This window comes from Mauremys reevesii, linkage group 13, assembly GCF_016161935.1.
Source record: "Mauremys reevesii isolate NIE-2019 linkage group 13, ASM1616193v1, whole genome shotgun sequence".
In the NCBI taxonomy this organism is placed as follows: domain Eukaryota; kingdom Metazoa; phylum Chordata; order Testudines; family Geoemydidae; genus Mauremys; species Mauremys reevesii.
In genome coordinates, this window is record NC_052635.1 from 9,647,470 (window position 1) to 9,666,924 (window position 19,455).

The 19,455-nt window shown below is 45.4% G+C and overlaps 2 protein-coding genes across 2 annotated transcripts; one reads left to right on the plus strand and one right to left on the minus strand.

Moving 5' to 3' along the window:
* Positions 1–7,105: 7,105 nt before the first annotated feature.
* On the plus strand, positions 7,106–8,041 carry LOC120381206 (olfactory receptor 14A16-like). The gene has a single exon (XM_039499350.1). The coding sequence runs from the start codon at positions 7,106–7,108 to the stop codon at positions 8,039–8,041; it is 936 nt and encodes a 311-aa protein (XP_039355284.1).
* Positions 8,042–14,750: 6,709 nt separating this feature from the next.
* On the minus strand, positions 14,751–15,680 carry LOC120379943 (olfactory receptor 14A16-like). The gene has a single exon (XM_039497457.1). The coding sequence runs from the start codon at positions 15,678–15,680 to the stop codon at positions 14,751–14,753; it is 930 nt and encodes a 309-aa protein (XP_039353391.1).
* Positions 15,681–19,455: the final 3,775 nt, after the last annotated feature.

Consider the following 19,455-nt stretch of genomic DNA (forward strand, 5'->3'; position numbering starts at 1 on the left):
ACGTCATGATGGTGAGAAGGGAAAAATCTGTTCCCATCAAGAAGATGAGGAAAAAGACTTGGGTGACACATCCAGCATAGGAAATTGAGCTGGATTTGATTAGGGAATTGACCATGGATTTGGGGATGGTGACAGAGATGGAGCTGAGGTCTAGGATGAACAGGTTCACCAGGAAGAAGTACATGGGGGTTTTAAGATGGTGGACGAGGGCTACGGCTGTGATGATGAGGGGATTTGTAACACACAAATACAACCGGGTGGCATATATACAAAGTAACTCTGTGATGATAAGGTTCCCCAGCAGAACCAAAGAGCCCTGACTCCAAGCCACCCACCTTAATCACTATACTATACTGTTCCACTGTTAAAAATTGTAGAAATACTGCAGTGCTCTTATAAGCAGTAAGAGCAGTAGTACATAAGAACAGAAGAATGGCCATGCTGGGTCAGACCAAAGATCCATCTAGCCCACTGTCCTGTCTTCCTACAGTGGTCTGGCATTGAAAGGTTGTCTGCCAACAGCTGCTACCATTAGGGTCCCTGGGCCAGAACCCGGAATAGAGGGCGGGCCCGGGTTCCCCCCAACCCACCAATACAGGAACATCTCCTGGGAGAAGTCAGGCCCCTGTCAGAACAGGAGGCTAAACTGTTCTGAAATAAGCCCTCAGTGACAATAGAGACTGTGGGAGTTCTCTTACCAACCTCCTTGCTGGCCTATGATGAAAAGGGCTCAGTAGACTGTAACTCCGGCCTTAGAGAGAGAAGGGCTACGTGAAGGGTCACAGTGAGCCACTGAGGCTAGCATAAACCGCCTAGAAGCTCAGGACCTATGGGGGCAAGGTCAGAGCTCTGCCACACTAATTTAAATGATAGGTTACAGACTACAGTTAGTAGTTCTGCAATTTCACATTTGAGTTCCTTCAGAACTCTTGTGTGAATACCATCTGGTGACTTATTTACATTTAGTTTATCATTTTTTTTAAAACCTCCTCTGATGACACCTCAATCTGAGACAGTTCCTCAGATTAGTCACCTAAAATAGTAGTAGAATGCTTCAGGATCAAGATGGGCACCACGGAGCTCGGCTCTCTTGAATTGTACTGCAGTTTATTTCCTTTGATATCAATGATGGTCTGTCTTGTGTATGAACTGCAAGATTTAGCACCATCCTTTTCTTTCTCCCTTTCCCTCCCACGCAATCAATTAATGCATCAACAAGGAAGAAGATAAATGAAATTTCAGAAAGACTAATGATTACCCATTCTGTAACACTCAAATGCAAGGTCACCCAGTCCATCCCCCCTTAAAGTCATTGGGGTACACAAAATATTATTTGGCATTTGGGTACTGATTGACATTATTCTAGGTGGGGGAGGTTTAGGTTGGAAATTAGGGAAAACTTTTTCATTAGGAGGGTAGTGAAACAATTGAATGGGTTACCAGAGATCTGGTCTGTTACTGCGGGGAGATCCAGGGGCATGAAGAAGGGAATCCTCAGTCAGACAGTATTTAAATCTGGATATCCAGACAACTTGTTTCCAAGAGTTTTAAAAGAGATGTCTGCAGAGCTCACTGGATCATTAATGTTTCTTTGTAGTGAGTCTTGGAACACAGGGAAAGTTCCAGAAGACTGGAAATAATCTAATCTTGTGCCAATATTTAAAAAGGATAAATGGGGTGACCCAAGTAATTATTGGCCTCTCAGCCTGACATTGATCCCGGCCAAGCATGGCTGATATGGGACTCAATTAATAAAGAATTTAATGTTGTTAATATAATTAATGCAAATGTACACGGGTTTATGGAAAATATATCCTGTCAAATTAACCTGATTTCTTTTTTCTGATGAGATTACAAGTTGGGTTGATAAAGAGATGGATGTTGATGTAATAATATATTTCGACATCTGGAAGGCATTTGAGGTGGTACCGCATAACATTTTGCAAGGATTGGTTCCTGGCCCAACACAACTTAACATTTTTATCAGTGACCTGGAAGAAACATAAAACATGACTCATAAACTTTGCAGTAAATAATGTGGTAAATAATTAAGAGGATGGGCCGCTGATACAGAGTTATCTGGATCACTTGCTAAACTGGACATGCAAACAATATTCCTTTTGATATGGCTAAATGTAAATGTTTAGGAACATCTAGGAACAAAGAATTAGGCCGTACTTACAGGATGGGGAACTCTATCCTGTGATTTGGCGGTTGTGGAGATACTCAACTGAACATAAACTTCCAATACAACAGAGGTGAATGCAATCCTTGGATGCGGAAATAAGGGAATCTCAAGTAGGAATAGAGAAGTTGTTTCATGTGTATATTTAGCAGTGGTGCTACTGCTGCTCTAATACTCTTCTCTTCTCCACCAGTTTATGCACATCTTCTTGAACTGTGAGGGTTCAGAGAAGAGCCATGAGAATAATTAAAGGATTGGAGAAATGCCATATATTGATAGACTCAAGGAGCTCAATCTATTTAGCTTAACAAAGGTAAAGTTAAGGGGTGACTGTCAGAAAAGTTTTGTTTTGTTTTGCTTTGTTTTGTTTTTCCTCCTAAAAACTCTCTTCAGCTAAAGGGAAAGAGGCTAGGGAATGTTGTTAGAATAAAAGTGTTACTTAATACTTTAAATTTCAAATGCTTTTAAGGAGCTGAGCTCCCATTTAGACTAGGGACTGAATGGCTAGGCAACAGTTCTGCAGAAAAAGACCTAGGGGTTACAGTGGACAAGAAGCCGACTATGAGTCAACGATGTGCCCTTGTTGCCAAGAAGGCTAAGGGCATTTTGGCCTGTATAAGTAGGGGCATTGCCAGCAGATGGAGGAACATGATCATTCCCCTCTATTTGACATTGGTGAGGCCTCATCTGGAATACTGTGTCCAGTTTTGGGCCCCACACTACAAGAAGGATGTGGAAAAATGGGAAAGAGTCCAGAGGAGGGCAACAAAAATGATTAGGGGGCTGGAGCACATAACTTATGAGGAGAGGCTGAGGGAACTGGGATTGTTTAGTCTGCAGAAGAGAAGAATGAGGGGGGATTTGATAGCTGCTTTCAACTACCTGAAAGGGGGTTCCAAAGAGGATGGATCTAGACTGTTCTCAGTGGTAGAAGATGACAGAAGAAGGAGTAATGGTCTCAAGTTGCAGTGGGGGAGGTTTAGGTTGGATATTAGGAAAAACTTTTTCACTAGGAGGGTGGTGAAGCACTGGAATGGGTTACCTAGGGAGGTGGTGGAATCTCCTTCTTTACAGGTTTTTTAAGTCAGGCTTGACAAAGCCCTGGCTGGGATTATGTAGTTGGGGATTGGTCCTGCTTTGAGCAGGGAGTTGGACTAGATGACCTCCTGAGGTCCCTTCCAACCCTGATATTCTATGATTCTATAATTCATTTTCAAAAGTGCCCCAATAATTTCCTAGAGGCACCTAAATATCTTTAAAACTTGGCCTTAGTAACTTGGGAGTCTAAGGACTTCTTTACACTTTTAGGACTACAGCGGTTTAGCTGCAGCCTAGTCCATGTCTTTTTAGGGATCCTTCATCATTAGCATTTGCCATCTTGTTAATATTAAGACAATAATTATTTTGAGCCATATTTTAAAATGTTGCTTTTCTCTAGTTCCAATCCTGAAAAGCAATCCAGCTAGGCAGACTTTTCTGTCTTGAAGTTCTCAGACTATTTTTAGAGCACATGGACTGTACATCAGTAGAGAGATTGTGTTGTGGAAGGTTCCTCTCTCATTTGTGATCTTCTGCCTCTCCACCAAGACAAAATTATGGGGACTATCCACATTGCCATTCAACATCACATAACATAGAATATCAGAGTTGGAAGAAACCTCAGGAAGTCATCTAGTCTAACCCCTTGCTCAAAGCAGGACCAATCCCCAGATGGATTTTTGCCCTAATCGGCCCCCTCAAGAACTGAGCTCACAAACCTGGGTTTAGCAGGCCAATGCTCAAACCACTGAGCTATCCCTCCAATCCCTGCACAAACTACAGAAATTATTCAAATGGAAAAGTGATATTAGGTTAGCATTAGTAACTGGATCAGTGTGAAATAAACAGTTTTAAGATGGCATGCAGCATTGCACCTGCAGTCTAATATGCCTTTTATTTTCATGTTGTCTGCTCTAATATATATAGAATTGCTGAAAGAACGAAAGAATGTCAGGCCATCCATCCCTATGGTAGTTGAAATTAAGATACAAAAATCTCTGCAACACTGAATTCCTCCAAAGTTCTGTCCCCAGTCGGAATGAATTGCTCCTTAACCATTAAAAGTTACACTCTGGCAATTAATTCCATAGGGCAAAGAGCTAAGAAAGTGCCAACTGGATAGAAACTTTTGTCTTTCATTCAGTTCAGATTCACAGGCAAATAAGATCCTCAGCTGGTGTAAATCAATAGTAGCTCCAGTGGAGTTAATGAGGCCTGATTCCTAACTGGTGAAAACTGGCATAGCTTCATGGTCATCTTAGGGCCAGATCCCCAGCTAATGTAAAACTAAGTATCTTCATTGAAATCAAAGGGCCACATCTCCACTTGGTATGAAGAGCCCTAACTACTTGGAACTCAATGGAACTGTATTAATGTATTAATTTACACTATTTTAGGAGATTGTGCTGAGCTTTTAGTGTGTGCCTCTGGGTACCTCTTAGTGACCAACATCTAACACCCAGAGCAGTCTGAGCTGTGGGTTCCTCTGGAGGCTGCATCCCAAGAGCTGCTGACGAAATGTAGGAGGAAAAACAATCTCTACTCCCCCAGAGCTGTTTATGTGGCATTAATGAAGGAACAGGCTATTCCAGGCCAGCTGGGGCTCTGGTGCCACTGGGATCTGAGCTATTGTAGGTCACATGTCTATGCTACCAATATATATTCTATTCTGCAATCTTCTTGGGATGCCTTATGGGACTCAGGCCTGCCTTGTTTTTAACCAAGGGTCCTTGCAGGGATGCTGCCATCCTGTGAGATCCAGGCTGGGTGCTCTTCCCCTTCTGTGGGGTTAGAATCAGCTAAGGATGGTTGTCAAGGTGGATTGTTCCTGAGATGAGATCAGAGCTGGGCTCACTGCCCTGGAGACCATATTCAGCTATTTAGCTCCAGGCAAGGTACATCCTGGGCTATGACTGTGTCTGAATCCTGCACAAGCCAGGATCAATTTCAGAGATGGGAGAGGCTTTCAGTCCCCAATGCCATTCAGTCCTTCACATTTCAGCCAAGCCTGCCCAAGGAGGGGAGCACCCATCTGTGGAGTGGGTCCCTGTCTGCTCGGATCTGCAGAGAGACCCATCAACTCAAGAAATATTGTGAAGGGACTGGGAGACAGCAGCTTCATAACATAGTGATGAGGCATTACTGACAGGTGCACAGACAGACAGTGACAGAAGAATCCTGGCAGTGGACTGTCCAGTGCTTCACAGGCTGGGAAACAGTCCACAAAGACCAACACTGTAAGTATGCTATTTCAGTTAAATATGTTTGGGTGCTAATATACTGGAGCAATGTAATACTAGAACTATGAGTTACAATTGTAACTCTTTGAAACTTTTACTATCAGTTAATCAAATATCTAGAGCTGCTCATTTTTTTCCAGCATAAAAATTTCTATTTTCGTTGAAATTGTAGAAACCAAACATTTTTTTGGTTTTGTGAATCGAGAACCAAACTATTGCTCTTAAAAAATGCTGAAAACTTAAAAATTGTCACAGTGTTTTTTGAAAAAAGAAAAAGATTTTTCCAATACATACATTGATTTTAAGGATAGCACATATCTATCATAAACATGTTTTCAATTTAAAGCCCACTTTTCCTTTGAAATCATTTAAACAGAAAATATCCCCAGATTGGAAACTAATAATTAAGCCAGTGGGCCAACACTGATATTGTCCAATATCACATTTATTGCTGTTTCAAAGAGATTTGTGCAGGATGGTAAAACTGAGAAAGTGGCAATATTAGTATCCTCAGACTATGTTTTATACATGAAGTCACCTTTAAACTGAGGCACGGAGAGCTGAAGCCCCCAGCCAAAGCCTGTCTCTGCTCAATGACATAGAAGAGGGCAATGTGGCTAGACTCCAGATCTCCTGTTCTAGCACCGTATCCTCTGTCCCACACTGATGCCCGCTAACCAGAAATACTCAGGTGGAGTGCACACAAACATAGTAAGACACAGCTTATGTCCCAGAGAATTTACAACTGAAGTGGACGGGACAGAGAAAAGGAGGGAGGGGAAACAGAGGTATGAGGAGGGTAAGTAACTGGCCCAAGGTATCACATCAGGTCCATGGAAGAACCAAGAATAGAAACTAAGTCTCCTGATGGCCACTGAATGGCCAAGGCCAGATATACAGTCACAGAGAGGAATTACACAACACAGATGTTGCTGAGTGACGCTATTAGCCCCTCATCACACAGAGATGGAAATGCAGCTGGGATTTGGTGCCACAGATCAGTTTTGGAAACAGGCAGGAGGCCGTCTATGTGGTGTTGCAGTGGAATTCTTTCAACTGAGCTTCAGTGAGGATGCTTTCTGAGTTCATAGGTTTTTAAGGCCCAGCTTGAGAAAGCCCTGACTTGGATGATTTAGTTGGGGATTGGTCCTGCTTTGAGCAGGGGGTTGGACTAGATGACCTCCTGAAGTCTCTTCCAATCCTAATATTCTAAGATTCAATTATTCCATGTCATAACTCCTCAAAAACTGGAAATCAGGCACCATTTGCTTTTTAATACATTACCTCCACATCCAAGTTTGCATATTTCCCCAATGGTGGAAATATCTTTGCTAGATCATTGGGGTTGGAGGTGCTTTGCCCCTCCTTCACACAGCATTTTATCAAGCCACATCCTGAGCCAGACCTTTGGATGGTGTAAACTGATACAGTTCCATTGACATTAAGGGACCCATGCCAATTTGCACATATATGATAACTCACCACTCCTAGTTAAGAGCAGTGATAAGTGCTGTTCATCGTTGACACTCACATCATGAGATATTGCTGCATGGAATCAGTGGCACTCCCTCTCTCACTGTAATCCCCACCACTATCTTAGTGCTTCTCTCCACAGCCATCATACAATGAACTGAGAAAGAAAATGTCCAACCAAACCACCCTGACCGAGTTCCTTCTCCTGGGATTCTCTGACGTTCGGGAGCTGCAGATTTTGCACTTTGTAGTATTTCTAGTGATTTACCTGGTAGGCCTGATGGGGAATCTTCTCATCATCACAGTCGTAGCCCTGGACCACCATCTTCACACCCCCATGTACTTCTTCCTGATGAATCTGTCCATTATAGACCTCGGCTCCATCTCTGTCACCATCCCCAAATCCATGGCCAATTCCCTCATGAACACCAGGTTGATTTCTTATCCTGGATGTGTCGCCCAAGTCTTTCTCTTCGTAGTCTTCATTGCAGCTGATCTTGCCTTACTCACCATCATGGCATACGACCGATATGTCGCCATCTGCCAACCACTGCACTATGAGAGAGTGATGAATGGGAGATCTTGTGTCCATATGGCAGCCAGTGCCTGGATTACTGGTATTGTCTACTCTGCACTGCACACTGGAAATACCTTCAAGTTACCCTTCTGCCAGTCCAATGTCATCAACCAGTTCTTCTGTGAAATCCCCCAGCTACTCAAGATCACCTGCTTTGACTCGTACCTCAGTGAAGTTGGGCTTCTTGCCTTTAGTGTGTTTTTAAGTTTAAACTGCTTTGTTTTTATTATTCTGTCTTATGTTCACATCTTCAAAGCAGTGCTGAGAATCCACTCTGAGCAGGGCCGGCGTAAAGCCTTCTCCACCTGCCTCCCTCACCTCATTGTGGTCTCTTTGTTTCTTTGCACGGGCTTCTTTGAGTACCTGAAACCCACCTCCAGCTCAGCATCAGGTCTGGATCTCATGATGGGTGTTCTCTATTCCCTGGTGCCTCCAGTGATGAATCCAATCATCTACAGCATGAGAAACAAGGAGATCAAAGCTGCATTAAAGAAACTGATTGTTTGGAGGTTATTCACCAAAGATTAAAATGTCCATCATTGGTACTTGATTGAGATTTCATTCTGAGCTTCTTTATGAATATAATCAACTGATGAGAAAATTGTATCCTTGAGAACATAGGGTGCAATCTGTTTATGAATTTATAAAATCTGGACTAACTCCACTGAAGTAAAATGAGATAATTTAGAATTACACCAGTGTAAATAAGATCAGAATCTAAATATCAATCCATAAATGTACATACACACCTATCTATATGCCTTATACTGCTAACATCACCTTGCACAGAATATCAATAGCCATAGCTAAGTCACTAGTGGACTTCATTAACTTTCTGGTGCTTCTCCTTTTTTGGGATAAAAAATGTGGTTGGGCTATGGGGGGTTTGGCTTGTTTGTTTGCTTGTTTCTTTTTCATGTTGTGTCATTTTATAGATTCATTGATTGATTTGTTTATTTATTCCAGGTGACTTTAGTAGGGTAGAAATTTGCAGGGTGGAATATGTTTGATTAAATGTGAATATCCATTTATTTTGTCATCTATTCAAGGTATCAATGTCATAATATCTTTGAAGGGGTTTCCTGGGAGACTTGGAGTTTTCCTTTCCTCAGTGATGAAGAATTAAAAATACTTTCTGTAGGTGTGTTAATAGTTGAGTTCCTGTTTAAATTATTGTTTTAATACTGATGGGATTTTATTGTCTTATTTATGATGTGTTAGGGAACCTACATCCTTATATAATTATGTGTATTATCTTTTTTATTTAAATAAATAAATACTGTATTCTTCTTGCTATGGTGGAAAGGCACTTTGGAAGAGAAAGCTATTGCAATGTTTCCTAAAGACAAACTGAGTCTGAGTAATAAACCCAAATGTTTATCCTACCGAACTACTGCAGTGATAGATCTGGAATTGCTCATATTTTTTCTTATGTTACGCTTTGTTCCTACAGTGGTAAATAAATTGTACTTTGTATGGTGAAGGCCGGGCTAGTCACTCAACTTACTACTGGTCACAGCTCCTGTGGGAAGAACTGCAGGTACTAAGCATGGTGGGAGAAATAATGGTGATTGCACAAATTGCTATAGCCTGGGACCCAGTTTGAGAGGGAATATCACGTGGTTCACCTCTAAGAGAGGAACAAGTGCAAGATGAAGACATGGGGGTTTGCATTCAAAGACCAGAGCACAATGCAGAGGTTATTCAAACCTTGTAACCATAACAAATGGGATTTAGCCATTTGCTTCAAAGGGTAGATTGGGATTTGGCCAACGGTCTCCCATCCACACAAGGATCCAATTGTGTCAAGATCACAGAATTTGGCTGCACTGTTATTGTTATTATTATTTATCATTTATAAAACCATGGTTGTGCATGGTTGTGTATACTGCATATGTATTTAAAACTCAGCTCCTCTGAATGTTCTGAACTACGGTACTAATCTTGAAAAACTCATAAGCGAGTGCTTAACTTTAAATATTGGAAGACACATTGAAGTCTTACAGCTAAACCTATGTTGTTGTTGTTGTTTGTTGTTTTTTGGGGGGGGCTTTTGGGGTATGGATGTAATTTTCAGCTGGGCCTATCATAATTAGACTACCAACTCTTAGGTATTGGCTATTGCCCAAAGTCACTAAATATGCCAGTGGCAAAACAAGGAGCCAAGGCCCATGGGAGTTACATGCCTAAAAACCTTTGACGACCTGGACCTGAATCAAGTTCCTCTGAATTCCTATCTAGTGCACTAACTACATCACCCTCCTTTGAAATTCCAGTCTAAATATTTAATTTGCATGTGCAAATATTGTGTAATTTGGATTGCAGAAAAAGGTTACATTTGCAAATATGACTCCAAACATTTCAAATATTGCCTTCATAACAAGACATAACAAGAAGACATCAAATACAAACATTGATGGATCCTTAAAATGACCTGGAGTTGTCACACAACACACCGATGTATTGTATGCCCCAGCTTTGAACTCATCCCTACATAACCCACCACAACATTTGATTGGCAACAATTGTCCATTTTGCTGGATATCAGTCTCCTTGGAGAGAACATGAAGTGATTGGGACTGGGAGATTGAACTAGCCTCTCCCAATTCTGAGGTGTTCCCTTCAGATCAGGACTGGTCCTTGGTCTCTGCTGACGCTGCTCATATGGGGTTGACTGGTTTCAGTTTGGATGGTTGGGATGTTTGGTGAGCACACTCAGGACATGCCAAGGAGTTGACGCACAACACCAATCTTTTTACTTGTATTTCTAGTACTTCCTTTTTATTCCCCATATCTCTCACATTAGAAAACATACATCTAAGATGTCTGTAAGATTTCCCCTGTGTGTTCCCTCTTGTGTCTCCTTTGTTCATGATGCAATGTCCCATGTTTCCCCCAGATCTCAACCCTTCACCCAGGTCTCCATGTTCTGGACTACCTCTGGGATTTTGTTTCCTTCCCCCTTCAAACTTAGTTTAAAGCCAGCCTCACTAGGTTACCAGTCTGTAGCCAAAGATACTTTTTATCTTTCTTCAATAGACGGCCCCCAATTCTGCTCAGCAGTCCTTCTTCTCAGAACAGTATCCATGGCTGAGGAAGCTGAAGCCCTCCTGGCGACACCATCCACGCAGCCAGGCATTCACCTCCTGAATGTGTCAGTCTCTGCCTGGGCCCCTATCCTCATCTGGGAGGATCAAAGATAACACCACCTGCTCCCAGCTCCTTCACCCTCACTTCCAGAGCCCAGTAGTCACAGCTCATCTGCTCAGGCTCATACCTCGCAGATACCATTACTTCCCGCTTGGATGTAGTACTAGTAGTCAGAGGGCTGGATGATCCTCGAGAATCCATCCATAATGTCTCAGATACGGGCCTCTGGCAGACAGTACACCTCCTGGGAAGCCAGGTCAGTCAGGCAGATGGCCAGAGTCAATAAAGTGACCCTTCCAGTCAGGGCAGCATGACCTAATGTCCAGACTCAATAAATTTGCCCCACTCTGTGGAATTGTGTGGCCTCTTGGCCCATTGGGGAAGTGAGGCACCACTCAGGGGTGTGTGGTGCCCAGGGTAGGGGGACTCAGGCTCTCCCTTCTTCTCCAAGTCCCACCCCAGGGCTCAGGCGGTGGTCAGTGTACTCACCACTGAGTCAGTGGGCATCCTCCTGCAACATGCTGACTGGTCCCCCAGTTCACTCACCAGAGAAAAGTCTACATCCCCTGGGCTGCTTCCTACCCTTCCTCCCTCAGCGATGCTCTATGACTCCCCTGGATCTCTGGGGTCCTCAAGTGGCATAGCCCCTTCCCGGCGCGGACTGTTCTCTGGGCTCCTCAGGCAGTCTGGGGTCCATCTGAAGCTCTGCATCCTGTGGATCTGTATCTGGAGCCTGTAGCAGCTCCCTGGAGAGAGCCTGCAGTCTGCATCCTCCCGCTTCAGCCGTCTGCCCACACTGAGTTGGGCTGCTTCCTTTTATACTCTGCCTCCAGGCTGAACATGCCCAGCAGAGTCAGAGAGCCGGGGCTTCCTCAGCCTGAAAAGCACAGTTAACCCTTTAGGGACTGTCTCAGGGTAGGTACACTCCATCACACGTGGTCAGAAGCCTCACAGGTGAAAGTTTATTACCCAATCTGCCACTTCAACAAAGGAAAGTCAACATGCACCAGCTTCTGTACACTGAGCAGATTCTCCAAGCACTTCAAGCAAAACACGGATTTAAGTAAAACATAAAACAGATTTATTAACTACAGAAAGATAGATTTTAAGAGATTATAAGTAATAAGCGTACAGATCAAAGTTGGTTACCCAATAAATAAAAGCAAAATTACAATCTGAGTTCTACAAATGAGAAAGAATTTGACACAAGCGCTGTCTCACCATGATGGTATAGTTCCTTCAGACACAGACTGGGATTCCTCTTTTCAGCCTGGGACCACCTCCCCATTCAAAGCCTTTGTCCACAAGATGTCTTTCCAGGCATTGAGTTGTGGGGGGGAGTGAGACCCAGTGACAATGTCATTTCCCCCCCTTTATAGCTTCCTCCAGCTTTCTGGAAAGATCCTTTGCTATGATGTGAGTAAAGCAGTCTCCATTCCCTATGTGCTCCCTCTGAAAACCCTTCATTGTATACACATCCTGTGATAGTCCTTAATGGGTCATCAACGCTGGCTGGCTTCTCCATTGTTGTACCTGAAAGGCTGGTTGTGGGTGTTTCCAATCTTACAATATATTTCAGTAACACACACATAGCAAACTTCATAACTTCCCATACAGTGATAGCACATACAACAGGATATTAATCATTTTTAAATGATACCTCATAAGGCATATTTTGTACAAAACCTATCATAGTCATGTATCAGAGGGGTAGCCGTGTTAGTCTGGATCTGTAAAAAGCTACAAAGAGTCCTGTGGCACCTTATAGACTAACAGACGTATTGGAGCATAAGCTTTCATGGGTGAACACTCACTTTGTCAGACGCAGTCATTAATCCCCCCCAGAAAACTTATGCTCCAAATCGTCTGTTAGTCTATACGGTGCCACAGGACTCTTTGTTGCTTTCTATCATAGTCATATCACCATGGAAAATATGGGGGTGCCAGGGTACTGTTTTGGAGCCCAGAGTGTCACAGGGACATGATAGCAGATTCCAAGTACATAAAAGAGTGTTAGAAGGATGAGGGAGAAAATTTGTTCTCCTCAACCTCCAAGGATAGGACAAGAATCAATGGGTTTAAATTGCAGAAAGGGCGGTTTAGCTTGGACAGTAGGGAAAACCTCTTAACTGTCATGGTGGTTAAGTACTGGAATAAATTGCCTAGGGAGGTTGTGGAACCTCCGTCATTGGAGATTTTTAAGAGCAGGTTAGACAAACGCCTGTCAGGGATGGTCTAGATAATACTTATCCCTGCCATGAGTACAGGGGACTGGACTAGTCCTACAATTCTATGATTAATATAGAAATAGGGCCCCTGTTGCACTTATATGATGGTCACCATCTTGGCTGGTACCTTGTGGTTGCACCAGGGACCTCCAGACGTAAGGGTGGGAGTCACTGCAGCTTGATCTAAACAGGCAGGCTCCCTGGTAGGGGTGTGATAGACTCATGGACTTTGGGGATTGGGCGCAGAGGGGATTTGTAACACAGAGAGACCAGTGGGTGGCATTTGTACAAGTGACTCTGTGCGGCTGCTTTATCTGAATTCAATTCACCTCACACATCCTGGAGGCCAGACGTTCTCACTAATCTCATGTTATTGTTATTGCAGTTTATTCTCAGGTACACATGGTCACTCAGATCCTCATACACCAGAAAACTGCCCGTGACCCAGGCTAACACAGAGTGGCTCATTGTCTCCTTTAGTGGTCAGAGCTTGTACAGCAGTTTATGAATCTGTTTTTGTCTCTGTACTAGTTCACTTATTGCTTGAAGCCTAGGCAGAATGGGATCTTGCTTGAAAATCTACAGGCCCTGTGTTCAACCCCTACGTAGCTTCTATCAAGGATAGATGTAAATGGATGTATCTCCGTTGAAATCAGGAATCCAGATCCCCATAGGGTGTAAATTGGTTAAGCGCTATCAAAGCGAATAGAACTACACTGGTTTGCTAAAGATCTAGCCCTAAATGTTAAGGTCTGATTATTTTCTCACATATGCCAGTTTTATGCCAGTCTGACTCCGTTGATGTCATGTGGAACAGCCTTCCAAGGTGAGCAGTGGGGGCAAAAAAAATCTGGCTTCAAGACTTAGCTTGATAAGCTTATGGAGGGGATGGCATGATGAGACTGCCTACAATGGTATGTGGCCCATCGGCATCTACCAGTAGCAAAAATCACCAACTTCTGAAGATGGGACACTAGATGGGGCAGAGTCTGAGCTACTACAAATAATTGGGGGGAGGGATAGCTCAGTGGTTTGAGCATTGGCCTGCTAAACCTAGGGTTGTGAGTTCAATCCTTGAGGAGGCCACTTAGGGATCTGGGGCAAAAAGTGGTCCTGCTAGTGAAAGCAAGGGGGATGGACTTGATGACCTTGCAAGGTCCCTTCCAGTTCTAGGAGATTGGTATATCTCCTTTGTTAATTCTTTCCCAGGAATCTGCCTGGTGGGTCTTGCCCACATGCGCAAGGTCTAACTGATCGCCATATTTGGAGTCAGATTGGCAGAGACCCTTGGGGATTTTCACCTTCCTCTGCTGCATGGTATATGAGTCACTTGTAGGTTTAAACTAGTATAAATGGTGAATTCTCTGTAATTAGAAGTGTTTACACCATGATTTGAAGATGTCACTAATTCAGCCACAGGCTAAGGGTCTACGACAGGAGTGGGTGGGTGACATTCTGTGACCTGCAATGTGCAGGAGGTCAGATTAGATTATCATGATGATCTCTTTTGACCTTAATTAATACACAAAAAAGAAGCTCCCATCCTTGCTTTCTAGTGTCCATGGAACATGTGTAAGTGGCAACACAGTTTAATAGGCATTGCTTGGGCACAGAATGAAAGGCTGATTCTTCCCTCCTGTGAAATGCACACCAGCTTAACTCCAGGATTGGGTCAGATCTTCGGATGATGTAAACCAGCCCAAGTACATTGACATCAGTGGAATTAATCTGGATTTGCACTGGGAGCAATTGAGAGCAGAATCTTGTCCACTTCTGCATAAACTGTGTTGTCATGGAAATAAATAACATGGACTGGGAGACACAAACTAAAAGAGTATTTATTTGAAAAAGACAGAAAATTAATTCTTGATGAATAACCTCCCCACAGACAGTCTCCTCAATGAAGATTTGATCTCCTTGTTCCTCATGCTGTAGATAACCGGATTCATCACAGGAGGCACCACAGAATAGAAAACAGCCACCACGAGATCCAGACCTGATGCTGAGCTGGAGGTGGGTTTCAGGTAGGCAAAGATGCCAGTGAAAACAAACAAAGAGACCACAGTGAGGTGAGGAAGGCAGGTGGAGAAGGCTTTATGCCGGCCCTGCTCAGAGGGGATTCTCAGCACTGTGTTGAAGATCTGAACATACGACACAATTATAAAACCAAAACAACTTAAGACTATGCATGCACTAAAGATGAGAGCCCCAATTTCCCTGAGGTACAAGTCAGAGCAGGCAAGTTTGAGGAGCTGGGGGATTTCACAGAAGAACTGATCCACTATGTTGCCTGCACAGAAAGTTACTGCAAATGTGTTCCCGGTGTGCAGTGCAGCATAAAGAATTCCACTGATCCAGGCACTGGCTGCCATTTGGACACAAGATCTCCTGTTCATCACACTCTCATAGTGCAGTGGTTGGCAGATGGCGATGTATCGGTCGTACGCCATGATGGTGAGAAGGGAAAAATCTGTTCCTATCAAGAAGATGAGGAAAAAGACTTGGATAACACATCCAGCATAGGAAATTGATCTGGAGTTGATTAGGGAATTGGCCATGGATTTGGGAATGGTGACGGAGATGGAGCCGAGGTCTATAATGGACAGGTTCACCAGGAAGAAGTACATGGGAGTGTGAAGATGGTGGTCGAGGACTACGACTATGATGATGAGAAGGTTCCCCATCAAGGCTGCAAGGTAAATCACCAGGAACACCACAAAGTGCAAAATCTGCAGCTCCCAAATGTCTGAGAATCCCAGGAGAAGGAAATGGGTCGTTTGGTTGGACATTTTCTTCCTCAGAACATCACGCGCTGCCTCTGGAGGGAAGGAGAAGGGCAATGGTCAGGATTACATCAGTAAAATAATTATTCTTTTGTGAAAACCACCTTCGTTCACAGAAGTCAGACCGTTGTCTTGTGCAGATTGGTGTAATATGGGAAGGGGAGTGGAGGAACCACTGACTCCAGTGGAGTTAGTCCAGGTTTACACTGGGTAGAGTGAGAGGATAGTCAGGCCCATTGACCGAATGAGATTTCTGCTTATTTACACCAAGCTGAAGGAAAACAGAGTAAGGACCATATGCTTTTTAGGGGTCTGTATACCTTTCCACTCAATGAAGTATAAAATTAAGTGAATCTTATCTTCATTTCATAGAGCGGAAAATGCAGACCAGAGAGCTAGAATGTGCTGTCTGATACACCAGTGTAAATCTCGTGTAATGTCACTGAAAGCAGTGGAATTACTTTGTATTTACACTGCTGCAAATGGGAGTAGCATCTACCACAGAGATGAAAGGGCTCACTCCTGGCTATACAATGACTGACTGTAGAATCAGGAACAGAATGCAGGACAAACCCTGAATCCCAGTCAGCTGTTTTAGCCATGACCGAACACTATCTACCCATAACAGAACAGAAAAGGTCCCAGGCTGCTTTCTCACTTCTATAACCTATAGCACCCATGACCCCAGGCTCTCTCAGAGGGGGAGATTTGAACCCAGGAGTCATGATACTGCCCCACCCCTCCCATAATCATTGGATTACATGCTAAGCCCAGAGCTAGGAATAGAAGCAAGAAGTCCTGACTCCAAGCCACCCACCCTAATCACTCCACTATAAGATTCCACTGTTAAGAATTGTAGAAATACTGCAAAGTACTCTTAATAGCAGGAAGATCAGTAGAACATAAAAAACAGCCATACTGGGTTAGACCAAAGGTCCATCTAGCCCAGTATCCTGTCTTCCTACAGTGACCAATGCCAGGTGCCCCAGAGGGAATGAACAGAACAGGTAATCACCAAGTCTGCTATAGACCACCAGACCAGGGGGATGAGGTGGATGAGGCTTTCTTCCAGCAACTAACAGGAGTTACTAGATCACAGGCCCTAGTTCTCATGGGAGACTTTAATCACCGAGATATCTGCTGAGAGAGCAATACAGTGGTGCACGGACAATCCAGGAAGTTTTGGAAAGTGTAGGGGACAATTTCCAAGAGCGAGTGCTGGAGGAACCAACTAGGGCAGTGGTCCCGAACGCGGTGCTCGCGGGCAACATGGCGCCCGCTGGGACATTTATGTGCACCCTCCTAGTGCTCAGCAGGGGAAAGAAGCCGCGGGCCTGTGGTTGCTGGGGACAGAGAACACCAGGGCTGCGGGCGCCGGTGCTCTCTGTCCCCAGCAGGAGCGGGGCTGCAGCTTCTCTCCGGCTTCTGAAGACGAATGTAAGAAGAATGAATCCTTTTCAAACTTTATGTCTTATCATTGCATTATCCACCAAGAAGCTTTGTGCCTCAAAGTTCTCTCTTTTCAACATGTTATGAATGTTGTTATTAAAATAATTAACTCTATTTGAGTGAAACCTTTGCAACACCTACTTTTTATGGCCCTGTTGGAAGATGATGATCTTATCTTATCTTGCACAGAGAAGTACAATGGCTGAGCGAAGGTAAAGTTCTTGCCCGTTTTTTAAGCCTAATAGAAGAGATCAAAGAATTTTTGAAGTCCACAAATCAGAACTTTGAGCAACTAGAAGATTCCAGCTGGTTAATGGACTTGGCTTTTCTTGCCAACATCACTGACAAATTGAACATTTTAAATCTTGAGCTCCAGGGAAAAGACAAACATGTGGCTCAAATGATAGGTTCTGTAAAATCATTCAAAGCAAAACTGATCTTATAGATGTCACATATGAAGACGAAGTCTCTCGAACATTTCCCAAGTGTGAAGAAAATAGTATGTGACAGTGATTTTAACCCATCACCATTTGTTATCTACATTCAAACACTTCTGGAACAATTTGAAAAGAGATTTCAACAGTTCACCACCATTGAGCTTGTAATTGCCTTTCTTGTGAATCCTTTTACTTGCCAAATAGAGGTAACAGAAATGGCTACATCAATTGCGAGTCTCATTCAAGTAAGAACAGAAGACGTGGAACTGGAGATTTTGGACCTTCAAAATGATACAGTTGAACCCTGTTATGTCGCCGGCCCAGGGGTTTGCCAAAAATAGTCCAGATAACCGATGATCGAGATAAACCCCTATCCACCCCCCCCCCCTGCACTCCCCTGCCCTCTCTCAACACCCTCCCCCCCCCCGGTGCCGCCTGCTGTGGCTGGATCTCGCGGGCGGGGGAAGCGGGCGGGGGCCGTGGCGGTGGGACCCGGGCGGGGGCAGCCAAATAAGCAGGAAGCAGGACCGGGCGGCGGGCGGGCGGGTGGCGGGGCCCGGGCAGCAGGGGCAGGCGGGCGGCAGCGCGCGGGGACCAGGCGCGGGGGCCGGGCGGGGGGGCAGGGACGGCGGGGGGGGCGGGGGCGGGGGGGGGGGCGGGCGCGGGCTGGGGGGGGGGGCGCGGGGGGGGGGACCAGGGGCGCGGGGCGGGCGGGCCGGGGCGGGGCGGGGGGGGGCCGGGCGGGGGGGGGGGGGGCGGGGGGGCGGGCGGGGCGGGGGGGGGGGGTGCCGCTGGGGGGGGGGGGGGGCCGGGGTGGCGGGGGCGGGCGGGGGGGGGGGGGGGAGGGCGGGCGAGGGGCGCCGGGGGCGGGCGGGGCGGCGGGGGGGGCGGGCTGGGGCGGCGGGGGGGGGGGGCGGGGGGCCGCGCGGGCGGGGGGGGGGGTGGGGGCGGCGGGGCGGTGGGGGGGGGGGGGGGGCGGCGGCTGGGGGGGGGCGGCGGGGGGGCGGGGGGGGGCGGGGCGGGGGGCAGGGGGCGGGGGGGATCGGGCGGCGCGGCGGCGGGGCGGGCAGGCGGGGCGCGGCGGCAGGCGGGCGGGGGCGCGCGACGGGCAGCGGCGGCGGGAGCGGGCCGGCCGGGGGGGCGGGCGGGGGGGGGCGGGGGGGCGGGGGGGGCCGGGGGCGGGGGGGCGCGGGCGGAGGGGGGGGGGGGGGGGGGCGGGGGGGGCGGGGGAGGGGGGCGGGGGGGCGGCCGGGGGGGGGGGAGGGGGGGCCCTGATATTAGGGGAAGGCGGCGAGAGAGGGGGAAGATATTCCACTTGTAAAAGGGATTGAAACCAGGTAATGAAGAAAGAGAGGAAGACTTAAAGGTTTGGAGATAACGAAATAGGATTGTATTGTTCTAAAATCCTGCTCAACAGATGAAAACTTTTGGAATCTGGTTGACTGAAAAAAGTTTCCTACCTTAAAAAATGTAGCATACAAAATAAAATCTTATTTCAGTTCCACTTGTCTGTGCAAAGTTCTGTTTTCAACAATGAACATCATAAAATCAAAATACAGATCTCAGTTTACAGATGCCAATCTTGATGATTGCTTACGAACAGGAATATCATCCTACTCTCCCAACTATGAAAAATTGGCTGAAGAAATGCAGTGTCAAAAATCACACTTACTTTATTAGAATAACCACGTGAATTAATGATACCTATTTTCCATTAAGTGCTGATGAGCGCGTATGATTAACTTGTGTTTAATTTTTTTTCATACTTGTTTGTTTGTTTATTGAAATACAGATACAAGTAACAATACAAAGAATATTTTTAAATTAACCATAACTGGCTATCTATGTTAAAGTAAGAATAATAAATATATTTGGACCAGCAGTTCATCAATATT

Excerpts from the sequence above, each read along its gene's own strand:
- LOC120381206 (XM_039499350.1), top strand. The coding sequence starts at position 7,106 with ATGTCCAACCAAACCACCCTGACCGAGTTCCTTCTCCTGGGATTCTCT.
- LOC120379943 (XM_039497457.1), bottom strand. The coding sequence starts at position 15,680 with ATGTCCAACCAAACGACCCATTTCCTTCTCCTGGGATTCTCAGACATT.